The 12,035-nt window shown below is 37.5% G+C and overlaps 1 protein-coding gene across 1 annotated transcript in view; it reads right to left on the bottom strand.

The window, feature by feature from the left end:
• The window catches only part of GAK (cyclin G associated kinase), a 123,977-nt gene that overhangs the window by 40,892 nt on the left and 71,050 nt on the right, over nucleotides 1-12,035 (bottom strand). Inside the window, exons 13-15 of the mRNA XM_044680615.1 lie at nucleotides 9,851-9,999; nucleotides 5,204-5,326; nucleotides 3,139-3,272 (exon numbers count right to left, since the gene is read on the bottom strand). Of these exons, the coding sequence (XP_044536550.1) occupies nucleotides 3,139-3,272; nucleotides 5,204-5,326; nucleotides 9,851-9,999 (406 nt within the window). The remainder of the gene's footprint in view (nucleotides 1-3,138; nucleotides 3,273-5,203; nucleotides 5,327-9,850; nucleotides 10,000-12,035) is intronic.

Here is a 12,035-nt window from a genome sequence, read left to right as displayed (position 1 = left end):
GACAAACATGTTACATTCATCTTGAAAACATGTTACCACTAAGTCCTAGGATCTAAATACCATTTGTAATACCATGAGCACTGAAGTAAACCAAAAATAAAATAAAGTCTAACTGTACCTTTTATGTGATGGCCAGATGCCAGGTGGACAGCGTTTCATACTAAACATATAAACTGCAGCCTCAGCAGTGGTGAAAAGACGACAGAAACATAAAAAGGAGCAAACAACAACAGCTGATGCAGCTCTTCCATCCTAAAAATCAATAATTAAAAATATTGTACTTATAATACCAAATCGTTCCCTGTCATAGTGGGAGATAATGTGATACAAATAATTCATACTGAATTGAGATAAGAATGATCTAGGGGGGCAGCTGGGTAGCTCAGTAGAATGAGAGCCAGACCTAAGGATGGAAGGTCGTAGGTTCAAATCTGGCCTCAGACACTTCTAGCTGTGTGACCCTGGGCAAGTCACTTGACCCCCATTGCCTAGGCCTTACCATTCTTCTGCCTTAGAACCAATATACAATATTGATTCTAAGATAGAATGTAAGGGTTTTTAGGAGAAAAAAAAGATCTAGAATAACTCCAAGGACATTTTTTATGCCCCCTTCCTGATCTCCATGGCATGGCAGTTAAGAACAATTATATTTCCTCAACCAATTCTAAATACTACCCCCAAGCTTACCCATTTGTTACAGCATTCTATTGGTTTCCTGCCTTTACCTTCTATATAGATCTACAAATACCTGAAAGACAGTGCGCTCAATTTTTATTCCTAAAAATATAAGATTTTTGCTTTAAATCTGGCTTCTTTTATAAGCCCCCCCACACACTATTTGTCTCAGCACAATTATTAAAAAGTAGTGTAAAAATCTTGATTTTGGCTTCAATTTACTCACAATCAGGTGCTTTAAAAGATAAGCTTTCTTATGCACCATGAAGAATAAGGCAGTCCTCTGCTGACCACAAAGACATAATCATAAATATGCCATTTACAGAAAATGTATTGCTTCTAGACTTCTAACGTGTCAAGAACCTGTTAGAATCATGAGAGCTGAGTTCAGTTACCATAAAGATCCACAAGGACAATCTATAAGCAGGGGCTGGAACTTGCAGTTCATCCACATAATAATGAGTCTGTATCCATATGCAGACTTTCTTAATGAATGTATAAACTCAAGAACCCCTGAGTATAAATAAGAAAATCCTAACTCTTCAGTAGAATTCAAGCTTAGAGCTCTCATGGTGTGTGTGCATACATGCATGCATGATCTACTTTAGCATCATGTTTGGATGTTTGGGAAACTTGACTTACTCTTTTGACTTCCTACTACCTTCCTATGTTTTGTCCTGTGCCACATTCATCCTCAGGATCTGACTTCCAAGGTATAAATTAGCTGATCTGCTTGGTATTAATATACTCATGGGAGAAAAGATATAGTAGTTCTTTAGGAATTCCCTTTCGGTTCCTTAGTTACATGTGTACATTGGATGAAGGGCCTTCTGGAGACAATTATTTGGTCTTTCTATCACAAAATAACAAAATATAAACAAATATAGATGAAGAAGGTATAAAATTTCTGGCACCAATACATGTGTAAGTGTATGCCATATATCCTATTGCATAAATGTAAATACTATCACGACTATGCAGAATGTTTAAAAGACTGTGCACTTTGTGTCCAGTTCTGCCAAGGACTACTTTTACCAAAATTTTGGTCCACAGTTCCCTTGTTCTATTGTCCACTCTATATTTTAAGTCAGATGTTTTCTGGGCCTTCTCCAGGAAAAGATAAAACATAAATCCTACAAATGAGTAACTGCTTCCAACCATTTGAAGGGTACCAAGGATAAGAGACAGTAACTAAATACCCAGTTTACTGTAAATAATTCCAGGAAGACCTTAAAAGTATCAGCATGTTTCTAGAATTATGAAGCATCTTTTAAAAGAGTCTTACTGAGGCAATCACCTTCTACTCCACATTCAGTCCTGAAATCAGCTTGAAATTGGGTTCACATGTTCATAAGGAAATGTTTCTCTTAATAATTCTTAAAATCCTTCAAGGAAAATGTCACTCAATCATTCTCCCATTGATTATGTTCTGGATCAGAGGGTCTCTGTGCAATCTCAAAATGGACTTGATAAAAAAATCAAAGATACCATTTAAGACTCCTACTCACAATGCAGTGCACGATGCAAACATTTTTGTGGTCTTGTTTTAGCCATAAATGCATATTCTTGCAGATGTTATAAAGATTTTGAAGGTTTGGTGCTCGTCTTGCTGGCCAACCACATTCTGAAACCTAAAGGGGAAATGCCAACTCGGTTAAGAATCAAGTTTTTTTTTACATCATCAAGGTCATCTAGTGTCATTTTTATTTTTCCCTANTATATATATATATATATATACATACTGTCTTCAAATATGGAAGACAGTGTAAAAATATTACCATAGAAATAAACATTTAAGTCAGGAAAAAGAGCAGATTTAGAAGGAAAGATGATGAGTTCAGTTTTAGATAGGCTGAGTCTCAGGTGCCAGCAGAACACTGAAATGGAGATGCTCTGAGGAAGGCCTACAGCTCAGAAAAGTGATGAGGGCCACAGAGATGGATAGAGGTGGTATATGTTTCACTTACCCTAGGTATGGAATTTATGGCCCACTAGCCTTCCCATGATCCCAAATTTCAGAATTACTGGAGAGAATTCACAATCCTTAGGTGAACACCTAATGAACTAGAAGGTTATCAGGACTGATGATAATGGCTATAGAAATACATATACGCAAGGCCACAGGGAGGATAACGTTGATCATGTTATGTGGCCAGTTGTGCTTCTTTTATTTGATCAACTTAATAGCTTCAAACACAAGAAAGAATGCTATTCTGAAACAAGAGTAGTGATAGACTTTGGTAACTTAATTCTCAAAATATCACCTTCTATATTCTAAATACATATTTAGAATAAAGAACATTAATGCCAAATCACTGCTGGACTAATTATAATTAGCTGTATCAGACAAACATGTTACATTCATCTTGAAAACATGTTACCACTAAGTCCTAGGATCTAAATACCATTTGTAATACCATGAGCACTGAAGTAAACCAAAAATAAAATAAAGTCTAACTGTACCTTTTATGTGATGGCCAGATGCCAGGTGGACAGCGTTTCATACTAAACATATAAACTGCAGCCTCAGCAGTGGTGAAAAGACGACAGAAACATAAAAAGGAGCAAACAACAACAGCTGATGCAGCTCTTCCATCCTAAAAATCAATAATTAAAAATATTGTACTTATAATACCAAATCGTTCCCTGTCATAGTGGGAGATAATGTGATACAAATAATTCATACTGAATTGAGATAAGAATGATCTAGGGGGGCAGCTGGGTAGCTCAGTAGAATGAGAGCCAGACCTAAGGATGGAAGGTCGTAGGTTCAAATCTGGCCTCAGACACTTCTAGCTGTGTGACCCTGGGCAAGTCACTTGACCCCCATTGCCTAGGCCTTACCATTCTTCTGCCTTAGAACCAATATACAATATTGATTCTAAGATAGAATGTAAGGGTTTTTAGGAGAAAAAAAAGATCTAGAATAACTCCAAGGACATTTTTTATGCCCCCTTCCTGATCTCCATGGCATGGCAGTTAAGAACAATTATATTTCCTCAACCAATTCTAAATACTACCCCCAAGCTTACCCATTTGTTACAGCATTCTATTGGTTTCCTGCCTTTACCTTCTATATAGATCTACAAATACCTGAAAGACAGTGCGCTCAATTTTTATTCCTAAAAATATAAGATTTTTGCTTTAAATCTGGCTTCTTTTATAAGCCCCCCCACACACTATTTGTCTCAGCACAATTATTAAAAAGTAGTGTAAAAATCTTGATTTTGGCTTCAATTTACTCACAATCAGGTGCTTTAAAAGATAAGCTTTCTTATGCACCATGAAGAATAAGGCAGTCCTCTGCTGACCACAAAGACATAATCATAAATATGCCATTTACAGAAAATGTATTGCTTCTAGACTTCTAACGTGTCAAGAACCTGTTAGAATCATGAGAGCTGAGTTCAGTTACCATAAAGATCCACAAGGACAATCTATAAGCAGGGGCTGGAACTTGCAGTTCATCCACATAATAATGAGTCTGTATCCATATGCAGACTTTCTTAATGAATGTATAAACTCAAGAACCCCTGAGTATAAATAAGAAAATCCTAACTCTTCAGTAGAATTCAAGCTTAGAGCTCTCATGGTGTGTGTGCATACATGCATGCATGATCTACTTTAGCATCATGTTTGGATGTTTGGGAAACTTGACTTACTCTTTTGACTTCCTACTACCTTCCTATGTTTTGTCCTGTGCCACATTCATCCTCAGGATCTGACTTCCAAGGTATAAATTAGCTGATCTGCTTGGTATTAATATACTCATGGGAGAAAAGATATAGTAGTTCTTTAGGAATTCCCTTTCGGTTCCTTAGTTACATGTGTACATTGGATGAAGGGCCTTCTGGAGACAATTATTTGGTCTTTCTATCACAAAATAACAAAATATAAACAAATATAGATGAAGAAGGTATAAAATTTCTGGCACCAATACATGTGTAAGTGTATGCCATATATCCTATTGCATAAATGTAAATACTATCACGACTATGCAGAATGTTTAAAAGACTGTGCACTTTGTGTCCAGTTCTGCCAAGGACTACTTTTACCAAAATTTTGGTCCACAGTTCCCTTGTTCTATTGTCCACTCTATATTTTAAGTCAGATGTTTTCTGGGCCTTCTCCAGGAAAAGATAAAACATAAATCCTACAAATGAGTAACTGCTTCCAACCATTTGAAGGGTACCAAGGATAAGAGACAGTAACTAAATACCCAGTTTACTGTAAATAATTCCAGGAAGACCTTAAAAGTATCAGCATGTTTCTAGAATTATGAAGCATCTTTTAAAAGAGTCTTACTGAGGCAATCACCTTCTACTCCACATTCAGTCCTGAAATCAGCTTGAAATTGGGTTCACATGTTCATAAGGAAATGTTTCTCTTAATAATTCTTAAAATCCTTCAAGGAAAATGTCACTCAATCATTCTCCCATTGATTATGTTCTGGATCAGAGGGTCTCTGTGCAATCTCAAAATGGACTTGATAAAAAAATCAAAGATACCATTTAAGACTCCTACTCACAATGCAGTGCACGATGCAAACATTTTTGTGGTCTTGTTTTAGCCATAAATGCATATTCTTGCAGATGTTATAAAGATTTTGAAGGTTTGGTGCTCGTCTTGCTGGCCAACCACATTCTGAAACCTAAAGGGGAAATGCCAACTCGGTTAAGAATCAAGTTTTTTTTTACATCATCAAGGTCATCTAGTGTCATTTTTATTTTTCCCTATTATCAATTCTTCATATGTACACAGAAGAAAATCCATATACACTGGGAAAAACCTATATTAAGAAGACAAAATTTAACACTGATAGGGAAATGGAAAAGCAAGCAAACCCATGTCTTTAGTAAAGGTCTAAATTTGTTAATTTGGGGAAGCATTTTTTTTTTTTTAACATTTATTGATAATCATTTTTAACATGGTTACATGTTTCATGCTCCTATTTTCCCCTTCACCCCCCGCACTCCCCCCACCCATGACCGACGCACTTTTCCACTGGTTTTGTCATGTATCCTTGATCAAGACCAATTTCCCAATTGTTGGTAGTTGCATTGGTGTGGTAGTTTCGAGTCCACACCCTCAATCATGTCCGCCCCGACCCATGCGTTCAAGCAGTTGCTTTTCTTATATGTTTCCTCTCCTGCAGTCCTTCCTCTGAATGTGGGTAGCATTCTTTACCATAAATCCCTCAGAATTGTCCTGGGTCATTGCATTGCTGCTGGTACAGAAGCCCATTACATTCAATTTTACCACAGTATATCAGTCTCTGTGTACAATGTTCTTTTGGCTCTGCTCCTTTCGCTCTGCATCAGATCCCGGAGGTCTCTCCAGTTCGCCTGGAACTCCTCCAGTTTATTATTCCTTTTAGCACAATAGTATTCCATCACCCGCATATACCACAGTTTGTTCAGCCATTCCCCAATTGAAGGACATTCCCTCCTTTTCCAGTTTTTTGCCACCACAAAAAGCGCAGCTATAAATATTTTTGTACATGTCTGTTTATCTATGATCTCTTTGGGGTACAAACCCAGCAATGGTATGGCTGGGTCAAAGGGCAGGCATTCTTTTATAGCCCTTTGAGCATGATTCCAAATTGCCAGCCAGAATGGCTGGATCAGTTCACAACTCCACCAGCAATGCATTAATGTCCCAATTTTGCCACATCCCCTCCAACATTCATTACTCTCCCCTTCTTTCATTTTAGCCAATCTGCTAGGTGTGAGGTGATACCTCAGAGTTGTTTTGATTTGCATTTCTCTGATTATTAGAGATTTGGAACACTTTCTCATGTGCTTATTAATACTTTTGATTTCTTTACCTGAAAATTGCCTATTCATGTCTCTTGCCCATTTATCAATTGGGGAATGGCTTGATTTTTTATACAATTGCTTTAACTCCTTGTATATTTGAGTGATTAGACCCCTGTCGGAGTTTTTCGTTATAAAGATTTTTTCCCAATTTGTTGTTTCCCTCCTGATTTTGACTACATTGTTTTTGTTTGTACAAAAGCTTTTTAGTTTAATATAATCAAAACCATTTAATTTACATTTTGTAATTTTCTCTAACTCTTGCTTGGTTTTAAAGTCTTTCCTTTCCCAGAGATCTGACAAGTATACTATTCTGTGTTCACTTAACTTATTTATAGTTTCCCTCTTTATATTCAAGTCATTCACCCATTCTGAATTTATCTTGGTGTAGGGTGTGAGATGTTGATCTAGACCTAATCTCTCCCATATTGTTTTCCAAATTTCCCAGCAGTTTTTGTCAAATAGTGGATTCATGTCCCAAAAGTTGGGCTCTTTGGGTTTATGGGGAAGCATTTTTGAATTATACATTGAAAGAAAAATACCCACATCCTTTGGAGGAGAAGAAACCAATCCATTTTAAAGCACTTATTATGTACTAAGAGGAGGCAGCTCTGAGTAGAAAGGTGTTGGACATTTTGTCTTACTAAAACTAGCAAATATGGCAACAAAAGAGATATGTAGGATGAGCAAGAATGAGAAGTCTCAGACAGCCAAGGTTACAAACCTAACAGATTCAAAGTATGGTGGTATTTCAGACAAAAAGAAAAGCTCAGAAAAGGAATGGGTTTTGGGGAAAGATAACAAATTCAGGCTTAATACTTAAAATTTAATAATGTTGAGTGTGAGATGCTCCCAGACAAGCACTGATGTAGGGCCAAAGTACCAGGGAGATAGTAGCAAATGGGGCATGTAGAAAGAGGCAGAAATCCTAAACAAGATCATAGGTTAATAATTAAAGAGTTTGCTGGTTACCAGCTTTGCTTTGGAGAGAGCAGTTCTGGTCTAGTAATGAGATCAGAAGCCAGAACCACGAAAGGACAAGAAGGGCAAGAAGAGGAAAAGCAGCACATGTATGCTATTTCAGGAGTATGGAAGAAAAAAGGAAGGAGAAGAGAGAAGGCAAGAGCTTAAGGGGATGTTATGAACTACTGAAGATTCTTTTGGGGAAGGGAGAAAAATCGGTATGTTTGAAGACAGCAGGAAAGGAACCAGAACATAGGGAAGCATTAATGATTAGAAAAAGTGGGTGGCCTTGAAGCAGCCTAGCAGCATGGTAGATAGCACACAGGGGACTTCAAGTCATTAAGGCATGAGTTCAAAACCTGCCTTTGATATATGCCAGCTACATGACCAAGGACAAGTCAATGAGCTTCTCTCATCCTCAGTTTCTCAACTGTAAAACAGAAAGTAGTACCATCTACCTCCTTGAGTTATTATGAGGATCAAATGAAATAATGCATGTAAAGCACTCTTCAAACCTTAATTGCCATATAAATGCTAATGGTTATAGTTATTATGATTAGAAGACAGGGACAAGAATAAAGATCACAAGTAGAATGATTGGCAAAGAGAAAGGCCAGAGAATGGGAGATGCTGTCATAGGCTTTTTAGATGAAGAGAAGGGGAAGAAGAGGAACAGCTCACATTGGATGGCTTCAATTTCCTTAGCTGAAAGAAAGCAAAAGAGTTAGAGGTTTGAGGAAAAAAGAGGGGGCAAAAAATGTGCCCAATAACTAAGGTGTTACAGTCAATGTAGCATAAAGGTCAGGCAGGTTCTTAAACTGTAAGGGAACTGCAAAATGTGAAATACAGGATAAAGAAAAGAAAAGGAGAAAGAAGAAAGAAGACTCCAACACAGGATTAGATTCAGAGAAAATCTCCATTGCCTCCACCCATGAGGAGATTTTGGCTAATGCTTTTATTAGCATATCATTACTCACTGATTATCTGATTGACATCATAGACAGACAGATTGAACAATGTAGTGGATTACATCAAAGTTATCAGTCCCATTATAACTTGGTCAATTCCAAATTTCTATTATAGCCAAAGGTCATATTTTTCATGTCTCCATAATATTTGATAAGGAAGTAGAGAAAATGAAAATGAGAGAAAGAAGATTCTTAACGGAAAAGTTATCTGGAAGACTGGCAAATGAGTACTGGCAAATCAGAGTACTATCTAACTGGAGGCAAGCTTTTGATATGTAAATTCCAAAGTTGTTTGTAAAGATAATCAGAAGGCCCAGAATGGTCACAGTTGGAAGGAGCCAAAGTTTCCTTAATAATCTGCTGAGCAATACGGGATTAACCTAGTCAATTTAGCAAAGACCCCACTAATTATTTCTTCTCTTGAAGGTTTCAGCACTTATTAATAATTATTATTAAATGACTTTCTGATATGGCCACAAAAAGAAAATTGCCTTTACAGTGATATCTTCTTTTATACTGGACCTTGGCCCTTGTCATGAGGCCTCAGTGGGACTATACCATTAATTTGAGGGTTGGTTAATGCTTGTGTTCTCTTTACTGAGGAATAGCTAAATAAACATGGTATAGCAATGTAATGGTATATTACCACCCCATAAAGAATGGGGACTATTCAGTGGATTATATCCTATTCAGAGTAGAGGGATCAAAAAGAAAATCCTCTATGTAAATATGAGTATGTAGTACTCATCAGTATGTAGACCAAAGTGCATTACTCTTAAATAGTCTGTAATTTTTATTGATAAAGGGAAATAAATCTATATGCTGAAAATTCTTTTAAAAAGGAAGATGAATATGAGAAAACAAAGTAAAAGGGGAAGACCTATATGAAATAGTGCAGAGTGAAGAAAGGACACTGAGAAGGCAAGTCTAGAGGGAATTCAATAAATACCTGGTAAAACTGAAGTGAAATACTGAAAGGAAGTAATGTGGGAAGATGTGCAGGAAAATCAGAGAAGATGAAAAAGAGCAAGAGGCAGAGAATTCCATCAGAGATATCCTGTGCCAGGGTGTAAAAGCCTTTTCCCTGCATGCTAAAATTGTTCAGCCAACTCTCTCCATTTCTAATACAAGCAGCAGACCACATCCTGGGGACACATTTTCTTTATTCTTGCCTTCCCAAGCCACTCACCCTGAATCCCCTCTTCCCATATGTCATTTTTCTAGTTGCCATTTCAGTCTTCTACGGAATTTCAAAGTTAGATTTAAGGTAAAAGCTAAGCTAAACCTTTACTGGTTGCAACAGGAAAAAAGCATAAAGAAATTGAATGAGAGCTGCTTCCAAAGCAAAACTATATCAATTTATCAATGACCACACTATACATTGCAGCAAGCCTAAAGTGAAAATAAAAGTAAAAATCTGCCACTTACCCGATTATGAAATCTGGAAGGCCTGTATGTTCTTGGAGAGAGATTGTAAACAGCATAATGCCCAGGATGCTTAGAGTCTAAAAACAACCGCACATCTTCTATGTTATTTTTGAGAGCAGACTCTACACCTTCTGCTGGAAATGACATCACTGAAAGGAGAATAAGATCATGTTAGTCACCACATACTGATCAGACACCCCTGATGAAAAATATCTGCAGGACCTGGTTGTAGAGCTCAGGGTCAATTGGAGAATGACAAAACCTGAAAGGGCTCATGTGTCTTGTAGCAAAGTAGCAGTGTGATGCAGAAGAGGACATGGGCCTCTCCTCCTTTGACTGCCACCCCTCAGCCCTAGAGGCAAAAGCCCAAAGGGAAGATTTCTGTGTTGGCAATGAGAAGCTGGGACAGCCAGTCCTCCACTCTATGGCTCACAGATACCCAGGCCCAATGCTTCTATGTCTTCCTTCAACACCCCAGGGAAGGACATGTCTGAACTTATTGCCAATAACATCACAGGTACTCAGTGAAGTGGGGAAAATGCCAAACAAACTAGTCTGCTATAAGATACATGCAAGGGAAAAGATGAATGAAAAAGTTGAAGCTACTGGAAAAAAATGTTTTTTGGACTGTGGGTTTTAAACATTCTTATCTTATAGGAATATTTAGTAGGAAACTAAACACTGTCTGAAGGATATCTATGGTATTATCATGGAATCTCCAATGAAAGAAGGGGACTCAGCTCTGGTAGGGTTGGGCTGGGCTTCCTGCTGTCCCACGTCTGATAGTATGCCCTAGCACACAATCCTTCAGTCTATGTTATCTTCTAACTGCCTCCATTCTAGGCCACATGTGCACTGCGTGTAGGACTCACAGACAGCTATTTGCTTTTTCTCTGCTTGCTACTGGTACTTAATATTTGTGTTCCCATTTAACCCTCTCTCCTTCTGTTGTCACATGTTGTTAGGGATATAGTTATGGTATAACCCACCAAAGATATCATCAGGCTTAGTTCTGAGAGGGAGAAAGCAAGAGTGGCAAAACCATGTTCCAGTCCTAACATTCTCCTTTCTATATGGTCCCTTCCTTTAATACCTCCCTAAAATAGATAGGTGGTTTTGAGCAAGTCACTACCCATTTCATCTAGGTCTCAGGTTCCTCCTCTGTAAGAAAAGGGCCTACATAATCTCTAAGAATCCTTCCAGCTTTAAAAATGAATTACTATTGAAGGGTAGAGGCAGTGGGTGAGATGAAGATGGAAGCTTTTTAACTTCAAATATTCTCATTCCAAGAAACTTTATAAGAATGGTGGCTTAGAATAAGATGAAACTATTTCTCAAGCTCACCAGCTGAGAAAAGTATCACTGATCCAGAGTGCTACAATGAGGGCTAGCTTTCACTTAGGATGCAGAGGAAGTTCCCAGGAACAGAAAAGTTACTAGCAATTGTAGGAAACTCACTAAAAATACAGGAGAACTTGAGAGCCTAGGAAGAAACTTTTCTAAAATCTTTGCTTAGTAACACATATTTTAAACATATCAATAATGGCTTCCCTGAGCCCAGTTAGTATCATAAACAACAAATATCAAGTACTTATTCCTTATCTCTCAGCCTCTGTCATGCAAAGATCCCTACTGATGATACCAAAAGATCTGGGAATAGCTCAAAGGCATAAAGGGGACAGGGAAAAACTTAGGCCTTATAGTATGGCTCCACTTAGACCCAATATTACATAAACTCCACCTCAGTCACTCCTGAAATCCACCAAAATCCCCATATCTTTTTCAAACAAGCTGCTAAACTCACATATAAAACACACATAAACACCAAAGACTGATGGAAGCAAAAGGCCAACTTACTGAAGACATCCCATGCTCATTGCCACAGATCCTCAAAGAGAACAAGAAGTATTTCTAGTTAACTCAATGTCCTAGTCCTTATCAGCTAGCTGTATTAAGGAGTAGGAAAAGACTAGTTCACTTTAAAAGTCTAGCCCTATAAGTCACAGGCTCCCAGCATCTTCCTCCACCAAGTCCAATAAATAAGACTTGTTTAAATTATACAAACATTAGTTGAGTACCTATATGTGCAGGTCATTAGAAGATAAAAAGGGATTCCATGTACATTTAAATAAATGAACAAACAAACATATATATATATATATATATATATATATATATATATATA

The sequence above is a fragment of the Gracilinanus agilis genome, chromosome 6 (genome assembly GCF_016433145.1).
Source record: "Gracilinanus agilis isolate LMUSP501 chromosome 6, AgileGrace, whole genome shotgun sequence".
NCBI classification, from domain to species: Eukaryota; Metazoa; Chordata; class Mammalia; order Didelphimorphia; family Didelphidae; genus Gracilinanus; species Gracilinanus agilis.
The sequence above is the reverse complement of the archived record's forward strand: the minus strand, read 5'-3'. Positions and strand labels throughout refer to the sequence as shown.